The 21,925-nt window shown below is 42.8% G+C and overlaps 1 protein-coding gene across 3 annotated transcripts in view; it reads left to right on the top strand.

Moving 5' to 3' along the window:
• RNF17 (ring finger protein 17) overlaps positions 1-21,925 on the top strand; it is a 187,592-nt gene that overhangs the window by 57,421 nt on the left and 108,246 nt on the right. For all 3 annotated transcript variants that reach the window (XM_075198887.1, XM_075198885.1, XM_075198886.1), the window contains 3 exons: positions 3,078-3,178; positions 6,385-6,556; positions 12,664-12,737. In XM_075198887.1, coding sequence (XP_075054988.1) covers positions 3,078-3,178; positions 6,385-6,556; positions 12,664-12,737 — 347 coding nt within the window. The remainder of the gene's footprint in view (positions 1-3,077; positions 3,179-6,384; positions 6,557-12,663; positions 12,738-21,925) is intronic.

Below are 21,925 nucleotides of genomic sequence, written 5' to 3'. Positions count from 1 at the left end.
CTTCATAGAATGGTTTACTTCCAAGTGAGGTCTGTATCTGTAGGTGAGAACAGGCATGAACCACAGGAGTCCCTAGCTTGCAGCATTAGGAGAAATGCGTACATCTTTATAGCTCCGTCTGGATTTCAACCTCTTTCCCATCTACAGCAGGACCTTCGCTTCTCAAGTCTGGCCTTTCATGTGAGTAAGGGTCTTATAGAGACCATGGTGGTGGTAGACGCCTATCTGTACCTTGGCTGGTCTTTGTCAGCACTGGATGACATTATCAAGGCAGGTTCATCCTGCATACCATAACCGCTTCCTACCCGAGTTTCAGGGTATGTGTCTACAGGAGTGATAGTTCTATCTTTCTCCATTCCACTTGGTTCCCTCACCGAGAATGCTCTTCTGGAAATCGTTTTGGATACCTAGGCCACGGTCTTTGGACAGAGTGTGTTCTGAGGGACAGACTGAGTTTCTTCGCATTGTCCTCTATTGCTTCACAAACAGGAGGTTTCTTAGGGAATGGTATCCTACTTTGTGATGCTCCCTGAAGGGAGGTTACATCCTACTTCTTCTGGGAGGTCTGGTAAGCAAATGATTGGTTTTCACTCTCAACTGGGTAGTCCAGATGCTAATATTTCAAACTCATATCATTAGGAGGCCCTCCTTAAATGAGTGCCCCTTACAGGAGCAGCTCTAGAAAGACAGGGCCTTGGCCCTGGGTAAATTTTGACATCGATGGTGGCCCATGGACTGGAGATCAGGATTGTTATGGCTGGCTTCTGACGGTTGCAGAGATTCTCAATCAGAATAGTGGCCACCCATTGAGTAGGCCAGGAAGCCTGTGGCTACCACAGTGCCATAGGGCATGCAGGGCCTCCATTCGTGGTCCTCCCTTTCCGCAGAAGATTGCAGGTGAGTCTTCGGATCAGTTCCTGACAGATCCGGTATTTGTTCATTTTCTTGGACTTCCTCTGTAAAGACATAGATTCGTGAATGGGAGAGATGTGTGTCCCCCCTGTTTAGGAGCTCGGTCCACACCTCCACGGTTTCTGTAGTGGCTCCAGGAGGAGGCCTGATACTATGTTCTTCTTCACTAACAACTTCTGGTTCAGCTGAAGTGTGGTTTCCACGTGGAGGGGAGTTTCTTTATAAGGTCCTTGGTTTAAGGTATGAGGCCGGGGGCCACTTGACTGTATACCTAATTTTCCTATCCGTTCTGTCAGGGCTGTGGCACACAGCTCCCTTATTCAGCTTATGAGGCTTTAAAAAGGTTCAATTCAAACTAGAGATTCTGTTCTGGTATTTCAGGAGGTAGTGGCCTCTTGGGACCTTATCTCACCGTTTTCTCTTGCCAATTGGGTCGTGTCCTCCATTTTATGCACAGTGGTCGTCCAGATGTAGGAAGTCTGGCTTTCACTAGATTGGGTTTATGCTGAAATTGGGAAAGGCTGGTGGCTCGGCAGACCATCGCCAGGAGTTTCTGTATTCTGTCCGACAGGCATTGCAGGTTCTGTTTTTGGTGTCCATTCCACCCACTCCGTGGGGGTGGACTTGGCTGCACTCATGGGTGTTTCGGTGCATCACCTCAGCCGAAGATTGATATAGTACTTTGTCTGCTATTCACATGGGTAACCTAGTTACCGTTGTCCCTACGACCGCTGTTTTTTGGCCGCAGTGTTGCGTGTGGGATTATCAGAGCATTCCCTCCCTTCAAGGGGCTGTTTTAGAAAGTCCCCATGGTAGCAGTGTCCCCCAGATAATATGAATGAGAAAAGAATATTTTTGTACTTGCGTTAAATCTCTTTCTCTGAATCCATCTGAGGGACTCTGCGTTCCCAACCTTATGCTCTTCTATTGACTGGTCTTGGTTGTTTGACTTCCCTTTCTTGGAGCTTTTGTATTACACTGAGGCTAGGAGGGGTTGCAGAGGGGAGGAGTTCAGTCAGCAAGTATAAACAAATTTAACTTGTTAAGTGCCAACTCCCAGGCTCCCCACATACAACCGTCATAGTAGCAGTGTCTCCCAGATGGATTTAGAGAAAGAGATTTAACGTAAGTACAAAAGTCTTCTTTTTCATCTCTGCACCATCTTATTCCCCATTCATTTTTGAGTGACAAGGGGAATCGGTACGTTATTCCTTGCTTTTCACAATTTTCATCAATGACCTATTGCTCCCAGCACTAAAGTGGGTGTGTCTACTCTTCACCGATGACCTTTTCATTTATTGCACCTCTAAAAACGACGCTGGTATAAACAACACTCTTCACACAAATATTCATTGCTTGTTAACGAAAACAGACTTGTTCTTAACACTAACAAGACAAACTGTATGATCTTTAGGTCACCTGCCAGTATGAAGAACTCTTGAAGATAGCTTGTCCTGGTACCTCATCTATGTAAAATATTAGATTCTTAAAATGTCTATGTATTACTCTTGATGAGTCACATGGATGGGATGTGCAGATCAAAATCACATGTGAGTCTAAATATGAAGTTAGGTAGGGCTTATGAAACTAGCTATGTCCTTAATCTCTCAGCTAGATTACTTGTTGCACAAGACTTACTCCTCTGAGTCATTGTTAAAGTGCCCATTGCGCTATGGTCCTTTGTTGGGTACCAGTTAATTAGCCTGACCCCCTCTTGTACCAGGAAAGCAGAGCTATGTGCTTTTTCTTGCTGTGGCTGGTTTGGAATAGAACTTTCTCCATCACCCTATATGTAAAGGGGTTAAGAAGGACCATTTACTACCGTTCTTTATAACTAGCCCATACTGGCTAGTTCAGGAGTTGTTTATTAAAAATTTCACATTTTATTATTAGTGTCACAAAATTGTCCAAGGTAATAACATAATACAATCTTAAATGTTATTAAATAAAAATATAATGTATGTGATATGTCTAGAGAAACAATACTTCTAAATATATTTAGTTTTTTACAATTTATATATTAATTCATGAGCTGATGTTTAATTTGTAAACAAGGTTTAAAGCACTGCTTTAGATATTGGGAATACATGAGTACATTTCCAACTGTAAATTGGATTTCTATTATAAAACTACTGTTTTGTCCTTTTTCCTTCCTTTAAAATCAGACATTGAAAAAACTGGATACAAGAAATAAGCTGATAGAGGATAGTGTATCGGATTTGATACAGGAGGAGTTTGAAAAACTTTCTCTTGCTCTTCGTAGCAGGTGGGTAGTTTTGTGCTACTTATCTTTTTTTTTTTTTTTTAACTAATCAATGTTCTCTCCCAATAAACTTCAATCTCTTAAAGAAAAGTATATTTCAGCAATTCTAATTTTGTTTTCGACCATATCTTAAATGTGTGTGTTTGTGTACACTGAGATCTCTTGTTCAGTAGAGATTATACCCCATTTGGAGCTAAAGATTTCAGATGAGGCGAGTTTTGTTGCTCATAGTATCAAATTACATTTAGGTGTAAGATGGGTTAAAATCCTCTATATCCAGACAGTGATTCTACAAGCTACTGGTTTGCTGGCAGCTTTATAGAAATAGGCCATGTAAAGCTGAAAATGAACCAAGATCGCAACAAAAGTACTTTTTAATAAAGGCAGAAGCCAAAAGCTTTTTTTATCCCTCCTTTCCTTTTTGCTCTTTTTCCCTCTCCTTCCTTCTTTCCATCTCCTTCTTTCTTTCCCTCTGCCCCACTATGGAATATTGCTATGGCAAGCATATGATATATTGGACTACACAGAGATATATGGGACTGCTGAAATATGTTGTAATGGGAACATGGGGGTTGTAATGGAGGACAAACATGGGAATGATTTGATTATGATTGAGATATTGATATATGGGAGTAGTATTGGATTCTGTGATAGCGATGAGTGATAATGGAATTATTATACACATGGGAAAGAAGATGCTATATGGGAAGTATAATGTTGATGTTAGATTGAGATAATAAATAGGAAGGAATGTTACATAGGAAACGTACACATAAAAAGATGGGAAACTCGAAAAGAGATCAGTAATAGAAGTTAGACACTAGAGCAGTGGTTCCCAAACTTTTGAAGTTCGCGACACCCTTAGAGTCTCCAAATTTTTTCAAGGCACCCCTCCAAAATAATTACTGAGCAGTCCTGTTTTAGAAGTAGTTGGGTCAAAAAATTGTAAAAGGTATTTAGGTACAACAGAAATACTTATTTAGTTGTATGCAAAAATGCTCCTCTGCATCCAGACACTCTGCCCCCTCTGCATCCAGACACTCTGCCCCCTCTGCATCCAGACACTCTGCCCCCTCTGCATCCAGACACTCTGCCCCCTCTGCATCCAGACACTCTGCCCCCTCTGCATCCAGACACTCTGCCCCCTCTGCATCCAGACACTCTGCCCCCTCTGCATCCAGGCACTCTGCCCCCTCTGCATCCAGGCACACTGCCCCCTCTGCATCCAGGCACACTACCCTCTCTCACGCTGTCCCCCTCCTCTGCCCTCTGCCACGCTGTCCCCCTCCTCTGCCACGCTGTCCCCCTCCTCTGCCCTCTGCCACGCTGTCCCCCTCCTCTGCCACGCTGTCCCCCTCCTCTGCCACGCTGTCCCCCTCCTCTGCCACGCTGTCCCCCTCCTCTGCCACGCTGTCCCCCTCCTCTGCCACGCTGTCCCCCTCCTCTGCCACGCTGTCCCCCTCCTCTGCCACGCTGTCCCCCTCCTCTGCCACGCTGTCCCCCTCCTCTGCCCTCTGCCACGCTGTCCCCCTCCTCTGCCACGCTGTCCCCCTCCTCTGCCACGCTGTCCCCCTCCTCTGCCACGCTGTCCCCCTCCTCTGCCACGCTGTCCCCCTCCTCTGCCCTCTGCCACGCTGTCCTCCTCCTCTGCCCTCTGCCACGCTGTCCTCCTCCTCTGCCCTCTGCCACGCTGTCCTCCTCCTCTGCCCTCTGCCACGCTGTCCCCCTCCTCTGCCACGCTGTCCCCCTCCTCTGCCACGCTGTCCCCCTCCTCTGCCACGCTGTCCCCCTCCTCTGCCACGCTGTCCCCCTCCTCTGCCACGCTGTCCCCCTCCTCTGCCACGCTGCCCCCCTCCTCTGCCACGCTGCCCCCCTCCTCTGCCACGCTGTCCCCCTCCTCTGCCACGCTGTCCCCCTCCTCTGCCACGCTGTCCCCCTCCTCTGCCACGCTGTCCCCCTCCTCTGCCACGCTGTCCCCCTCCTCTGCCACGCTGTCCCCCTCCTCTGCCACGCTGTCCCCCTCCTCTGCCCTCTGCCACGCTGTCCCCCTCCTCTGCCACGCTGTCCCCCTCCTCTGCCTCGCTGTCCCCCTCCTCTGCCCTCTGTCTCGCTGTCCCCCTCCTCTGCCCTCTGTCTCGCTGTCCTCCTCCTCTGCCCTCTGTCTCGCTGTCCTCCTCCTCTGCCCTCTGTCTCGCTGTCCTCCTCCTCTGCCCTCTGTCTCGCTGTCCTCCTCCTCTGCCCTCTGTCTCGCTGTCCTCCTCCTCTGCCCTCTGTCTCGCTGTCCTCCTCCTCTGCCCTCTGTCTCGCTGTCCTCCTCCTCTGCCCTCTGTCTCGCTGTCCTCCTCCTCTGCCCTCTGTCTCGCTGCCCCCCTCCTCTTCCACGATCCCTCTCACTCCGCCAGGCGCCAGCCATAGAAAAAAGAAAGAAAACAGACACTTGCCAATCCGCCGGGTGCCGGGACTCAGCAGCCTAGTGTCTCCCGCAGCTGTCACTGACGTCGATATTCAGTGACAGCTGCGGGAGAGAGGAGGCTGCTGGGTCCCGGCGCCCGGCGGATTGGTAAGTGTCTGTTTTCTTTCTTGTTTCTATGGCTGGCCCTCGGCACACCTGGGAGCCGCGGCGCACAGTTTAGGAACCGCCGCACTAGATTCAGATGAATTGTATTGTATTTTCTATGCTGAACAGTTATTTTATATGTACAGTGTGTAAGCTTGTTAAATATGTTGCAAAGTTATTGTTTGAGTAAAACATATTTTATACATATATATTTTCAATGTGATTATGTGTTATCCATAGCATGTACACTTTTCATACAGCAACGTCAGTAAGTTATTACGTAAAGGTTGATATTATTTAAGGGAGTAGAGAACTACATAAGGTATAGTAAATAGCACAAATGAAAGTGTGGATGGAATTAAACAATGGGTTATTGTGGGAAGACTTAGAGAGGTAGTGGGTGTATAACAATATCTTTAATATAGTCATATTTCTGAATGTATGGCATAGAATATCAATCACACATTGTGTGCGGTTATTAGTAGTGATTATGATTTGTTTATTAATATTGGGCCATAAAATCCTTTTACATAACTTAAATTTTGTGGTCATTTTCACCAGTGCAGCAGAGCTATGAGGATGTCCAGAAATGGTCAGCCTTTTTAGTTGAAAAAGGATGTTATGTGCAATAAACATTTTTTGCCATCCTTAGGAAGTCAAATTTACTTCAAGAGTTAAGATCAGTAAGTGAAATATACACATCAGATATAGCAAACGCTGTGAAGAAAATAGAAGAGCAGAAAAAATGTTTGAAAACTAGAGTTGAATTTGCAGAAGCTTTGAAGCGGTCACCGTTACTGACTGTGTACTGTGACCTTAATCAGGTAAGTAATCATTGCGTCCTTCCCAAGATAATTTCTTTTCAAGCTAGCGCCTCAGGAGCTTCGCGTTTCAAGAGAACACACACATTGCATGTGGGTATATCATGAATTAATCTGGACTTCATGTACTTGAATCATTGGGAACTTTTAATAGAAAGTAAAAAATGCACCATGCTGCACTTGGAATAGATCATCATGAAAATGTGAATAGTGCAAAATGTGCATTTTATCATTGGTTTTCATCAAAAATGGATGAAAACCATATTTAACAAATTAATGTAGAATTCAGGAACCGGTCTGTAAAATCTTAGGAGCCAATAGAAATATCTCCTAAAATTAGGTGCCATCAGTAATACAGGTTAATTGGCTAGCTGTTTCCTGGCATTTTTCCAGCTGTGTATTCTAAATTCTGCAAGTAGTGATTTGACTTTTTTTTTAAAGGTGCTTTAGTGTAAATTGTATTTGTTTTTAACTCCCCCAAAATGCATAAAGAAGGCTTTACAACTAACCACCCTCTGGCGAAGGTGATGCTTCAAAGTCTTCAGTGTGCTCAACTTCCACTAGAACTGCAGTATACTTGGGTGCTTCACTCAGGTTACATAGGTTCCATTTGGTATTTATTGGTGTATATTTAGCCCGAGGAATTTTGGTTATGTCATTTTTATTGGTGTTATCAATCTGACATTTACAAATTATGTAATACAAAGCATTAATCTAATATACAAAATATCAAATATACAATATATATATCAATATACAAACTTCTCATATGACAGCTCTGGCATATAGCTGTAGATTCTTCATAATTTTCACTCGCCCCAAAAAAACAAAAACATGGTACATGTAATCTCATGTAAAACAACTACTAATAAAAATCTAAAATACACCCCATATCCTTTATAGAATGTGAAATTTTTAGATTTGCTGTGTAGATGGTAGAGTTTACTTTATTTTATCAGCTGTTTTCTGTTAAAAGGGCGACTGCAGTGTTTTTTTTTTCTTTTTTTCTTCTTCCGTCACAATTACAAGTTTATTAATTTAATTAGCAAGATTTTGAAACGAATATACATAATTTAGTGTTGCTCATCAGGCTTTTTCATAAGCCATTTTTAGATTGGGTTTGGTGGTTCTTTTAAGGTGCACCTGGATGAACATATATCTCGCTGTGTGTACAATCCATCTATATTATGAAGTGTATAGTTGAGTTATTTTAACTGATTTGGACTACGATGGATCAAGATGAAATATGTTATATCTAATGAAGTGGTGAAGGAGGTTCTCTGGAATTATTTTAAAATTATATATTTTATATATTTTAAAATGATGTGTTTTTATTTTTACTCTTAAATAAAATGGTCAGGTAGTTTGTACTGTCCATTATTCTTGGATCTCTTGGCTGGCAAGTTGCCACTACAGAGGTCCCAATCTTGCTTATTACTTAAGGCAGCACAGCCTATGGTGGTTGAGATGAGTGCCAGTTCTATTTAACACAGGGACAGTAGACCTGTAGTGGTTTTCACTGTTTACCAACACAAGTCTTTTTGTTAACAGACGCAATGGATTGTTCAGGGGCATGAGACAAAACACTACCCACACACAGTGCCCTGTGTAATAAACAAAAAAAGATAAAAGCAATGTGCAGCATGTACCCTCCCCAAATTTTTGTTAGAAAGCCTGGCCTGGTGTCACGGTTTGGTATCCTGGACTCTGGATCCGTTCAGTGATGTTGTGAGAACGGATCCTCAGGGAGAGTCTAACTATACACTGGTAAGTGGTAATGGTACCCCGAGGTTCAAACAGATGACAGATGCAGGATAAAAGTACAATCAGCGGTTTAATGATGACTGAATGAATATACAGGAAAGTCTTGGTAGATGAATATACACTAGAAACGTGGTACAAGGTGGGCGGAGCCACCGGCAATGTCATAGGCAATATGAATAATCAATGAGTAAATGGATATGGCTTTGAATGAACAGTCCAGCAATAGGGTGGAAAGAATGAGGCACAAGGGTATGGTATCGCAATAGTACAGCAGACATCAAAGGAGAGTTTAACCGTCCTGGTAGCCGTAGATACACAGTATATGCGGCAGAGGCCCGATACCAATAGTGCCTTAATACTTTCAATGATACTTGAACAGTTCAGCCAGGAAAGAGGACAGCAAGCAGCTTGGTTATAGGACCTGTAATGCCACTGAGCCGGCGTGACAAATGCAGAACAGATGAAGCTGGATAGAACGGCTCCGAGAGATGACTTGAAGGAGCCAGCTGACAGTCAGGTGTGGTTTAAACAGTCCTGTTCCAGGGTCAACGATACAGCGAAGGCAGATGCGGCTGGAGCAGTATAGCCCGAGGCGTGACACACAGTAGAGATGGTTTGCAGCTTGAGCGGTATAGCCTGTGATGTAGCACACAACGACGGTGGTTGCAGCTTGAGTGGTTTAACTCACAGAGTAGCACACAGCTGAGGTAGTTGCAGTTAGAGCAGTATAGCCCGTAGAGTAGCAACACAGTAGAAACAGGTGCAGCTGGAGCAGTATAGCCCGAGATATAGCAACACAGCAAAGGTAGATGCAGCTTGAGTGGTAAAACCTGTAGCGTAGTAACACAGCAGAGACGGGTGCAGCTGAAGCGAGTTAGTCCATGGTGTAGCACACAGTAAAGGTAGTTGCAGCTTTAGCGGTATAGCCTGTGGAGTAACAACACAGTGGAAACAGGTGCAGCTTGAGCGGTACAGACCGCGGAGTAACGATACAGCAGAGGCACTGACGATCCAGATGAGAGCTCATAGAATAGGTAGAGACCTAATCCAGACAGGTAACTTGATCAACAGGCCCAGAGTAAAGGGAGGAAGTGCCTTTTCAAGTCTGGAGCAAACACAGGAACCAATAGGAATCCGATTAGAAATGGACAGGTAATCAGTCTGCACTTGCGCAGATCAGTACTAGAGGTTTGAAGTCTGTAAATGAAACACCTGTGATTGTCTTAGTCTTGGTCTATGAAAGCCGAATGAGCAGCGTGTGACACCTGGTTTGCACCAAACTGAGAAACCACAGTATAGTCCCCCTGTGGTAAAACAGTCCCTGGTAGATTTGTGCAGAGCTGGTGCTTCTATGAAAAGGTTGGCTCTGTGCTTTTAACAAGCTACAGGAGACATGTTAGTAAGCACTGAGACTCATCTGACTGTGATAATGGTGTACCCCATGACACTGGAGCGGCAACTTTGCCATCCTAGTGTTCCCATTTTAATGGAGAAGGGTTTTCTGATACAGGTGTTGAATTTGGTGTTGAAGGCTTTACAACACCCTCCCTTTCAAACGCTTGACTCTGCAGAAGTGAAGTTTCTTGCCTGGATATCCATTTTTCTTGTTCACTCCTGGCTGACAGCCTGTGGGTTAGCTTCCGTTTTGTTTAGCTATACGCCGGTAAAACAGAACCACCCCCATGAGAGAGAGTATAACAGCCAGCTACTCCTCTTCCTCTGTCATTTTCTGTCCCCAGCTAGTCGGGTCAGCAAGGAGTTTGTTATTTCTCCTGCATCCTCATGGAGGACACAGGGGTTCATTGGGGAGTAGTGTAGGGGATAGGTGTATGGGTACTTTACGAAAGTTTACACCTGATTCCAGCTCCTCCTCCTCTATATCCCCTTTCCTGTTAACCCTAAGTTTAAGTTTAGTGTCCAGGGTGTAGGACACTTTGGGGCTGCTAAGCAGCTCCTGTTTTAGTTTTTATTTTAACATTTATTGTGTTTTACTTGGAGACTTTGCCTCGTGTTATTGGGGCCACATCGGCGGCTGCATGCTGCACCTGTGAATCGGCAGCTCACAGCACGATACGGATGTGTGTTGCTTTGAGCAAGGGACTGAAGGTTCCTCCGATGATTCCCCCCACTGCTGAACACCTACAAGGAGCTGGCCACAGTCACCGCAGGCTGTCACTAAGCAGCAGCTACATTGGATGTCAAGTCTGATGTGGAGAACTCTTTTAGAGAGGAATTTCTTCTGACCATCAGGTATGGTGGATTTGTACAGGCTGTGTGCCAGGTGCTGGACATTCCGGAAGCAGCAGTCCCTGAGTCTGAGGAGTCTTCTCTGTTTGCACGGTTGGTTGAATAGTTTATTTTCCTTTCCCACTTCCCTACAGTTGGAGGATCTGTTGGGTGAGCTCTGGTCGTCACCGGATTGGAAGTTCCAGGTGTCCCATCGTCTACAGTAATGTTATCCGTTTACCCCTGAAGTTCTTGCTAAATGGGAAGCTCTTCCATGGATGCTCCTGTTGTGTGGTTGGCTAAGGTCACAACTATCCCTATTCCCAACGTGACCACTCTTAAGGACGGTGCGGCCTGTAAGGTTGAGGGTGTCCTTTAGTCCATTTTTATGACGGCAGGTACCTCCTTAAGCCCGACAGAACTGCTTTCGTATGGTTTGTTAACTGGAACACCCAGTTCCAAATTCATTCCTTTGGTGGAAGAGTTTCATAGGGCTATTTACTATTTGGGGGAGGCAGCCTTGGACTCTCTGCCTCAATGGTCTTGGCTTGTCGGACTCTCTGACTTAAGTACTGGGCAGCTACTGATGAGTCTTAAGGTTCTGGAAGTTCTCCCTTTTTCTCGGAGTGTTCTATTGGGCTGGAGTTTTACACCATTATTAGTCAGACACAGGAGATAAGAGTACTTTTCTTTAATGTTCCTAAACCCAAGATGTCCGGGTTTTGTTCCTTTTGCTCATCCAGCAGGTTGCAGGGTCAGTACTCAAGAAGTCAGTTGTCTGCCCCCAGGTTTGGTTTACAGTATGGATGCCAGACCTGGTCTGCTTGGCGTCGAGCTGCTAGGTCGGCAGACAAGCATTCGGTGTGACGAGTGTGCTGCTCATCTAAGGTCCGCCATGGTGGGAGCGGTCTTCTCCTCTACCTTGGTCAGTGGTTTCAGTCTACCACGGATGCCTTGGTATGGGGAATTGTGGACTGTTGGTACTTGATCGATCTCTTCCCCCACACCCACTGTTACTTTTCCACAGGGTTTCACCACATGGTGGGCGAGGCCTCTGGCTCTGCGAGTGGATGCAAAGGGATGACCTCTACCTCGGTCGCCAGTTTTCAATCTGGGATTGGACTTTGGTGACAACATATTCCAGCCTTTGGGGTTGGGGTGCTGTCAGTCTTCACGCCCCTGTTTTCAGCGTCTTTGAGCAAAGGAGGAATTGAAGATTCGAATCAATGTTTAAGAACTGTGAGCAGTGCTGAGCGCTCTAATCAGTGCGGAATGTTTGCCATAGGAAAGGGCGGTGCAGATAGAGTCATATTTGAAGTTTCTGACGTGGCTGACTGTCTTCCTTTTGGACGTTTTTTTCAGCTAGAATACTTACTGAGCTCGCACCCACTTCAGACAGGTCTCCTCTTCTTGTTTTTTTCATGTTGATTGACCAAGCCCTCATTCCTCCCTAAAGTGGTCTCCAGGTTTCACAACAATCAGGACATTGTCATCCCTGCCCTGACCAAATGTCAGTCTTCGGAGGACGAGGTTTTGCTCTCTGGACGTGATCTGAGTTTTGTGTACGTATGTGTGCAGGACCCATGTTGTGTGCAAGACTGACTATCTTTTGGTCCTTTCTAATGCGCACAAAAGGTGCTGGCCAGCCTCTAAGGTGACTATAGCATGTTGGATTATGGATTACTGCTGAGATGTGGCAGAAAATAGGATTTTTATACTATAAAATATTATATATAAAATATGTTTCTCAGACGCCCACCCTTTAACGCTCTGGTTTCTCATTTTGCGTGACATGTTAAGTGTTTTTTTTGTTTGAGGGGATGTTGTTGTTTTTCTCTTTCCATCGAACAAACTTTTAGATATTGGCAGTAATGTTGCAGCATTCGTGACCATCTTAAATCTTTTCTTTACAACTAATCTGATTTGCTTTGTGTCAAGAGAGATGGTGATATGTCCTGTGGAGGATATATTTATTAACTACTTGTAGAGTTCTGAATTGCCCCTTATTTTACTTATTTTATGCATGTTTAGCCAGTGTTTTTTTGTTTTTTAAATATTTTGGTTTTATTTTTAAATTGTCTATTTATTGGTTGTTTTTTTGTTTGTTTTTTTATATCAAGCTTGTTGCAGATTTAAAAGTGAATTTTAAAAACGAATGCATGGTTGATACTCTGAAAGACCAACCTGATATGAGGTAAGTGTTTATTACAAGTAACACTTGAAAATCACCAAATTTGCTTCTATGAATGACAATTGTTATTTCATCAGTTCTATATCACCTCCAGATAGCTAGTGTTGTCTTGTCAATGTCCTGATTGAAAAATTAAAATATAAAGGAAAATAGTTAAAATACGGTGCTCTCTCTTCTTTATACCTCTATACCTCTATTTGAAACCGTTTTTTATAATTTCAAAACTCTGTTTTGATAAAGACAAACATCCAAAACATTTTCTGTGTCTGTCCAGGACACACTTACTGTAAATTTTGTCTATACGTAAGCATGTCAAATTCAATTTACTAGACCCAAGTTTCTTGCATGGAAAAAAAAGTTGTATCATTAGCAAGTAGTCTATTTAGTCTTGGCCTGATGAAAATGAAGTATAGTAAATTGATGCCTTTTTTAATTGGCTGGATAGAAAACATGAAAATGTACATTTGAAGCTTTGTGGCAACTGTGAGGCCCCTTTTGTTAGGTGAAACTTCACAAATGGCTGTGTACATTATATTTTTATATAGGTACAGGGCTGCCAAGAGGATTTCAGGGCCCCGGTACAACAAATTCAATTTTTCGGGGGTGTGGTCAAGCATTTAGGGGCGTGGCAAATGCACCATTGGGGCGTGGCTAACATCAAAATCACTATGCTCTCAATTCGCCGGAATGTCGCATATGTCCAAGCACTCCTGACTTTCAGGACATCTACCACCACAGTGCAGTATAGAAAGAATGCAGTGTGTACACAAAGAGTTCAGTCTTGGCCTGCACCTTACATTGGGCGTTAAATCAATAGCACCCACGATTAATAATTAGGCCTTCCTCCAGCTCCAACATTAAAATAATACTATTCACATTTAATAAATAGACCTCATTCTCCCCAAACTCACCCCCATATTCAATAGCCCCCAAACCACCCCATCTTAAATTAATAGTCCCCACTATTAAATTGCCTCACCATAACCCTACAAACAAAATAGCACCCATTAATTAGCCACCACCTGACTCACACACACTACATTGCAACAAGCCCCCTGTGCCATTACACACACATTACTGTGCCCCTTCATCACAACTACACTGTGCCCCCTTATGCTCACACTGCGCCCTCCATGCAGCTTTCCCTCCTTCTTTTTTACTTTGTGCGCCTCTCCCCCTTTCTCTTTTTTTTTTTTTACTCTCAGCCTCTCTGCCCCTTTTTTCACTCTGTGCCTCTCCCCTTTTTTTTTATTTTATTCTGAGCTTCTCTCCCCTTTTTTCTTTTACCATCAGACTCTCTCCCCTTTTTTCTTTTACTCCCTCTTCTTTATAGTAGTGTCCCCTTCTGTTTCCCCCCGTTTCTTTCCTTACCTTTTGTTAGCTTCTTTCTTTTCTTTTTTTGTCTTCTCTTCTGTCTTCATGCTGCTTTCTTCATGCTGTGTCCTGGCTGCAGTGCTCCTCACTGACTGACATGATGACGTCACGCCCGGCAGTCAGTGTGAATGGAGAAGAGAGGAAGGAGGGACGCAGCGCTGATCACGTGAGTATTGTTTTTTGTTTTTTTCGTTCCAGCTCCCCCCTACCAACGATCCACCCCGCGGAAAAAAATAAATAAATAAAAAAAACAACGCAAGATGAGAAGAAAAAAAAAAATTAGAAGCGAAGGCCCGACCCGGGCCCCCTGGCAAGCCCGGGTAAAATGTACCCGCTCCCCCCCCCCCCCCCCCCCCCTCTCGGTGGCCCTGTATAGGTAACGGTGAACGGCATTTTATAATAATAGTGTAATGTCAAATATAAGGCATTAAATTGTTAATATTTAGGAATTCACTACATTCTTAATTATTACATTTAAGAAATATTTTTTTTTTATAATATAGCCAGGTTGTCTGCAGGTGATAAAAACCATAGTTCAGAGGATAAAATAGTACAAACCAGCAAGATGTTATTGCACATTGTCAAATAGTGAAAAGCTGATCACTTGAATGTGGCAATTTAATCCCAACTTTCCATTTAGAGCAGAAAGGTGTGTCCTGCTGTGCTTTGCTTTTGTAGCCCATGGGAAAAAAAATAAAACCGGGGAAAAATCCCAAAAATGTAAATGTCTGTACAAAAGCAAATAAAATTTGGAGCTATAAATAGTGCATGTTTTGCCACAGTAAGTGAGAATTGGGTCAAGTACCTTTTCACTTTAGAAGTTCCGTGATTGGTGTTATTTTCAATCCGTTAAGTTGTTTAATAAATAACCTTTTCCAATATTTTAAGTGTGTTTTCTGTTTTCCACTCAGTTATGATGGTAAGATCACTAGTTTTCAGCGGCATTTGATATCTTGTAAAAAAAAGGCTAGTGAACAATGTAATTTTTTGGGCAGGAATGATGCTAAAAACCACATACTACAGCTTGCGGTAACACACATTGAACGTTGGTGAATCCACTTCTAATCATTCATTAGGTGCAGGGTGTGAAAGTTAAACTTTATGGCACTAACAATTAAGTTTACCATGCTGACCACATAAAGTTTTAGAAACAAAATATGTCAATTTCTTAGTATGCACAGTGAAGATATAATGAAATAAAACTTAAGATTTTAATCTAAAATATTGTTTCCATGGTTTCTAAGTTTATTAAAGGATTTTTCAACAAAATAGAAAATCAATTCGGATAGAAAGAGCTCACAGGTCTTGTAAGAATGGAGTTCCTGGAATCCCTGTACAGAGACAATGTCTCCCTCCACGTTTCCATAGTGCAGGGGCTTCCATGTCTATTTTTATTTGCAGTGCACAATATACACTATCAATTTCAGGTTTTTCCCTTTTACCTAACTTCTGGCCCAGGGTTTTTTGTCAGAATTATGGCCGTCTTGGCTAGTCTCTTACTTTCTTGGCGTATATGTTGTGCTATTTTAGATGACTCTTTGTTTCAGACTCCATCGACACCTGACTTTCGACAGAAGTTTCGACTGACTGTCCTTATTCAGGAGAGACATGGCTGGATTCTCGATCTTCCTTGCTCCTAGCCCAACGGCTGCGGTTTGATTTCATTTTGATACTCTGTGCCCTATGTTTATTTCTCCCAGAGGATTAAGCCCTTTATATTCTGGAAAAGAGTCTGTACTTGTCCAAACAGGAAGTGTTTCCTTCTGTGCATGACATTGCTGGGGACTAGGGCGTCTGTGTTCGAGGGGGTACCTTTAGCACATTTTCATTCCGGTCTGCTTAAGCAAGAATTTCTTGGGGTATAGTCCAGTTCCACCCTTCAGGTGGACAAACAAGTCATTAATTTGTCTGCAGCCTCAGGTTCATTGCTTGTGTGGGGGTTGATGAGTACAATCTAACTTGCAGTGCAATGGCCATTAGGTAGACGAGCGTCTAATATCCCTAGCGGTATGCTAGGTTCAGGTGATATCGACCAGGTCTGAAGCGCCGGAAGACAGATTTGAAGCAGGTCACAACGTCTATTACATGCAGAAAGTTCGATGGAGTGGTAAAGTCTTCCATCCTCTCTAAAGGGGTAGCTCTTCGGGCCTGTAGCAGGTGCCCGTTTCTCTATGCTTCTGATGGATGTACTCGTGTCTGCCAACATCTGAACCGCACCGGTTGAAGTTATGCAGCCCCATCTGCATAATGCATCGGCCATTTTTGACTGCGAGTAAGATTTCATCCTGGATCATGTCACTCAAGAGTTTCCGATTAGCCACCGTGTCAGGTGGAACAGGTTGTGCCAAGGCACACAGTGACTGGACGCTGTTTTTGCCAGATATGAGCTTGTTGTCCCTTCGGTTTAGCTTACATCTCTTCATGTGTCGCCACAGGTATTTCCTTGCAAACAAGCCATGGCAGGCGGTACAGTGCATGAAGTCTTCGACATCCATCTCTTTAGAAGTTTGTACGGGATCAGAATGCCATGGCCTGCTCTCATTGCCTCAGTGTTGTACGCAAAGTTGACCCTATCGCGAAGATGTGCCGGTTGCATGCACCTTTCTTTCAAGTGCTTGGGGAAGTTCATGGCCCAGGCTACTTCAGTCTCATTGCGGTGAACATGCACCATGTGCCGGGCTATTTTTGAGAGGGGCTTCTCACAGTACATGCAGTACTGGGTTGTTTTTTTTATGCGCCCTGGAGCCATCACTGGTTCTGGATAGCGTTTGGACAGACCCCAAGTTGTCTCTCCGACCCTCTGTGTTTAAAACACTGCTGCCAGAAGTTAGAGAATGGTCGTACATAGAACTCATCTCTGGGTACCTGCACTTTGCTCTGCTGGTGGGCAATGGGGCATCACTGCTGGTGTCTGAACCACTTTCCTCCATTTTGTCAGGGGTATACTGCTCTCCGTGCTATAGTCTGAGAAACCGATGGGCTTTGTCATGCTTCACTGTCCCCATTTTACCTTCATCAGCAGACGGATACAGCTGTGTCTTGACCCGTTTGGTGTATAAAGAACCAGATGGCAGCAGTCCCTTTCTCTTCCTGCTCTTGCTATACATATGGATAGTCTACTGATCTCTGGTCGGTGGGATGTACACACACACTCCCCTCCACATTGGCATTACGCACACTGTTGGTCCGACAAAAGTAACTCGCATGGATATGCCAGATATTTATGCTGAGCATATCAGCAAGGTCCCCTGCATTGATTAGCCTTGAAAAGCTTTGTGGGGACTTCAATTTTTGCCCCCACTACGACTCAGGTATCCACTGTGTTGGTGTGTAAACAGGTCAATGCCCCCACAAGCATATGAATGCAAACACACACATACACACCACCAGTGATGCACATTATTACAAGATTAACACTATCACTAAAAATACTATTTTGAAACCAGTAACCCTTTAATTACCTTCTCACAGAGCTAATGAAATAATGTCTGGACACCTGGCTGGTGGTATGTGTATGGGGTCCAGGGTGGAATACATGTTTGTGAATTCACCAAGTCATTGTTAAGTGCGATCTGCAGTGTTAGTCTACTGTACAAAGAATGTTTTTTGTATAGCCATAGCTGCTAATGTGCATAGCCGACCTCCTAAACCCCACAATATAGACAACTTGAAAAGATTTTCTAATATTGCATGCATCTCTGTGTAAGGGCTCTGTATAGGTTCTTTTTTCTAAATTTACAAAAGGGCAGGCAGTTAGTTCTTTTAGATAATTTCTTGTGCTTATAACATTCCCTTCATGTTTCCTCCATCTTCTTAATGTGTAGTGGCTGAAGTGAGGAAGATTGAGAACTGTGTCGCTAACTGTTGGCACTTTCTTACTTTGGGTTTGTAGTGTAATGCATTGGCCATTATTTTAAAGATGCATGGTTTTTAGTGCGTCCAAAATCTCAGTCTCAAACTAATCCATCTAGATCTGCTGGACTATTAGGACTGTGCTAAAAGTGCAGTTCTATTGCCAAGGCTGGTAAAAATGGTTCAATTGATGAGGCAGATTTGCCCACCAAAGTGTATGGGAAACTAACATCTAACCTGGCGAGTCCATAATAAGTGTGTTGTAATACAAGAATTCTGTGGCTACTTGAGCTTTGAGAACATTAATATCCAAAACCGTAGCCGATAGGGTCATTTTGGCGGTTGCATTAAAGGGTCGCTTTTTTTGAAGTTATATATTAATGCCCTTTAATGAAGCGGGCACCTCCTTCCAGAAATGTACACTGTGGTTCAATAAAGAGTAAGCCAAACTTTAATAAAAAAATTTTTAAAATAAAAATATCCTTCTACTTTTTTATTTTAATGACTTCCGGTTTTTTATTTCCCGCCGAAAAAGCAGATGATCTGATAGAAAAAAATAAAGTTGCAATTTCCATAAAAATGCCTTTTATTAAAGAAGATTTACACATGATAAAATATTTGAGGGATTCCAAGGATTACAGCAGCTATCAATTTCTACGAGAGTTCTAACGCGACCTTTTCTTTCACAGCATATTTTGCCTGTGATCTTAAACGTGGCCCCAGAAGGCTATCTTGTTTTTCAACAGGACAGTGCGCCATCCGACAGAGCCAGGGAAACTATTGAAATGCTAACAAGAGTGTTATGCACGTTTTGTTGTCCAATAACAATTGTCGAATCTCGATTTGTTTTTCCAACGCACAAGTATTTATTCTCAAAAAGAAGCAGAATAATTCAAGCGAAGTAATAAGTACAGCCGTTACTTATCGCAGGCGCTCTGGATGCAGTGAATAGTCATTTAGGTCTGTGGTCAAGATGACTGAACAATAGATGAAAAGCTCCTGCTTATATGCAAACAGAAATACAGTAAAACAAGGCAGTGTGGCTTGCTTCTATTGGTCCATTGCAGATCATAGGCTAGTTCAAACTAAAGAATCCAAAGGTGGGGGTCATCTCTCCAGGGGATGTGCTCCGTTCTTCCCGCCAAGACTCCAGTTTCAACTAGTCCATTTGCATTTTATAGTCAGCATCATATTAAAGGTTTATTCCCTAACATCAATAACTTGAGTATGCAATGTGCGATCTCTTCGCCGAATAAACCGGACAGCTGCTGATGAATAGGGGATTAAAATGATATCGGACATGACACATTTCCTTTAACCTGAACCATAGGTTTTGCTAATATGCATATAACTTATAATATTAAACATGAATACTACTATATTTCGACATAAATGACTGTGTTGCAACTACGATTAATGTGTACTATTTACAACTGTATGTTTGTGCAAATGTGTGTAAAAAATGTAGAAACTGTTTATTGCCAAGTGTTGCGGCTGGATACGCCCTTCCACGCAGTAGCGTGCTCTACGCGTATTTTCGGACAAAGACAACCAAGTTTGCTCGATATTAATTGAAATGACTTTATCCAATTTGCTGACTTCGACAAGAGAGACACCAGACTTTATTCCTACCACATTATGGCCTCCAAACAGTCCAGATTTGAATCCTGTTGATTTATAAAGTGTGGGGCGTTGTGCAAGAGAGAGTCTACCAGACAGCAGTCCATGATGTAAATGATCTAAAGCACTGTTTGTTGAAAGTGTAGACGGGTCTGGATAAGCGGATTATCGACGAAGCTGTTGCCCAATGGCGCCAGCGCCACTAGCTAGCGTGCAAAAAGACGACATTTTGAACATCTTCTTTAATTAAATAATCAAAGCATACTACTGAGAGTTTCTTCACAAGAATATTAAGAGTGTTTCCATGTAAAAATTACTGTTGCAAAATCTAAAAAAAAATGTTGTTTGCAAAATTTAATTTTGGCAGATAAAAATATACGAGTTGTTAAACTTTATCTGTTGAATAAACTTTTGTGATCTGTTGGAATCATATTGTAAGTTCAATTCTCTAAATTAGTATGATATGATCAGTCATTAGAGATATATGAAATTAACCGTTTGGCTTACTTTTTATTGAACCACAGTGTATACAGTCAAATCACCATTGTCTTTTTGAAATTTGTTGTACTGACCAGTACTTATACATTCTAATCTTTCACTTTTGGACTTTCCTCACTCACAAAAGCAAAAGTAGGGCTAGTGTCCAACAATAAGAGGGTAGTTTTAGTTTTCATGATGTTGTGTCTTCCCAGAATTGAGCGATATGCCAGGATTTTCATTGGCAATTTGGTTTGTCATACTATCATAAACAATCCCTTAAATCTGGTCCTAAAATCTCATCAAACCATGTTCTTTACACGAGTGACCATTCTTAAATTGATCTATGATATATGCATTGCATTATATGATTGGTATGGAGACCATCAGGATCTATCATACAATATTCAGGTGTTTCTCCTCTCAATAAAGCCTTTGTGGTAGTGGCTATACATGTTTCCTAGATAAAGTTTAGTCATTCAAATATGAACGAACTTTTGATCAACGTTAAACTCCTGGAATGGGGTAAATGCATGCTTATGATTCTGCTGCAAACCAAAAGCTACTTCAGTTTAGTTTGTATTATTATTTATATACTGCCGATCATATCGGCATAGCACTGTACAGAGATTATGCAATAATTCACATAATTCCATGCTCATTTGGAGTTTAGTCTAAACTCCCTACCACACACATACACTAGGGTCCATTCAGTCAGAAGTCATTTAAACTACCAGTATGTTTTTGAACTGTGTGAGGAAACAATCACGGATAGGACATACAAACTTCACACGTCTCTGATCAGAATCAAATGCTTGACTTCAGCACTATGAGGCAGCAATGATAACGACTATGCTAGCTGTGTTTTTAAGCTAATGGAAGTGCTTGACAGTCTCCAGTTCACAAATTCTGATCTTAATTGCCTTTTATAATGAGCCTGAGGCAGCGGGACCTAATGTCCCTGATGGCTCTTTTCACTTGTGAAGAGAATCAAGAGACACTAGGCAGTATTGGGATCTGTTCCATTAATTATCTTTATCTTTGCAGCCAAGGCTCTATGGAGAATCATTGTGGGCAGTACGGTGGCTCAGTGGTTAGCACTTCTGCTTCACAGCACTGGGGTCATGAGTTCAATTCCTGACCATGGCCTTATCTGAGGAGTTTGTATGTTCTCCCTGTGTTTGCGTGGGTTTCCTCTGGGTGCTCCGGTTTCCTCCCACACTTCAAAAACATACTAGTAGGTTAATTGGCTGTTATCAAATTGACCCTAGTCTCTCTCTCGGTCTGTGTGTGTATGTTAGGGAATTTAGACTGTTAGCTCCAATGGGGCAGGGACTGATGTGAATGAGTTCTCTGTACAGCGCTGCGGAATCAGTGGCGCTATATAAATAGATGATGATGATGATAACATGGTCATATGGCACAAAGCCTCTGCATGTTTTTTACCTGTCCTTAGTAAATGTTGTGCTGTGGTGTTTACTGGCACTATTTGAATTCATGTTCGTGGTGGTATAAAGTTATGACATTCCATATATTGTACTGGATAATTGCTGATGGTAATATGAAGTTTTAATATCAGACAGAATATGTTGAGTGAGATTTTGCATGTAATATTTTGACACCATGTGTATTGTCACTGGTACTGTGAAGTAATTTGACCTTATCTGAATGTTATGCAACCTTATGCACCATGGTACATACATGTATAGGTGCTCTCTGAGGAATAGGTGATAGGTTGTAATTTTTGCACAGTGCACTATAGGTCAATGAGTCAATGGAGTAATGACCCTATATTTTTTATCTGATTCTCAGTGTTATTTGTGTGTTAAATAACATTGCTGGGCAGAATCTTAGACATATGTTCACTT

This window comes from Mixophyes fleayi, chromosome 2 (assembly GCF_038048845.1).
Source record: "Mixophyes fleayi isolate aMixFle1 chromosome 2, aMixFle1.hap1, whole genome shotgun sequence".
Lineage (NCBI taxonomy): Eukaryota > Metazoa > Chordata > Amphibia > Anura > Limnodynastidae > Mixophyes > Mixophyes fleayi.
This window is presented reverse-complemented; position numbering and strand designations above follow the sequence as displayed.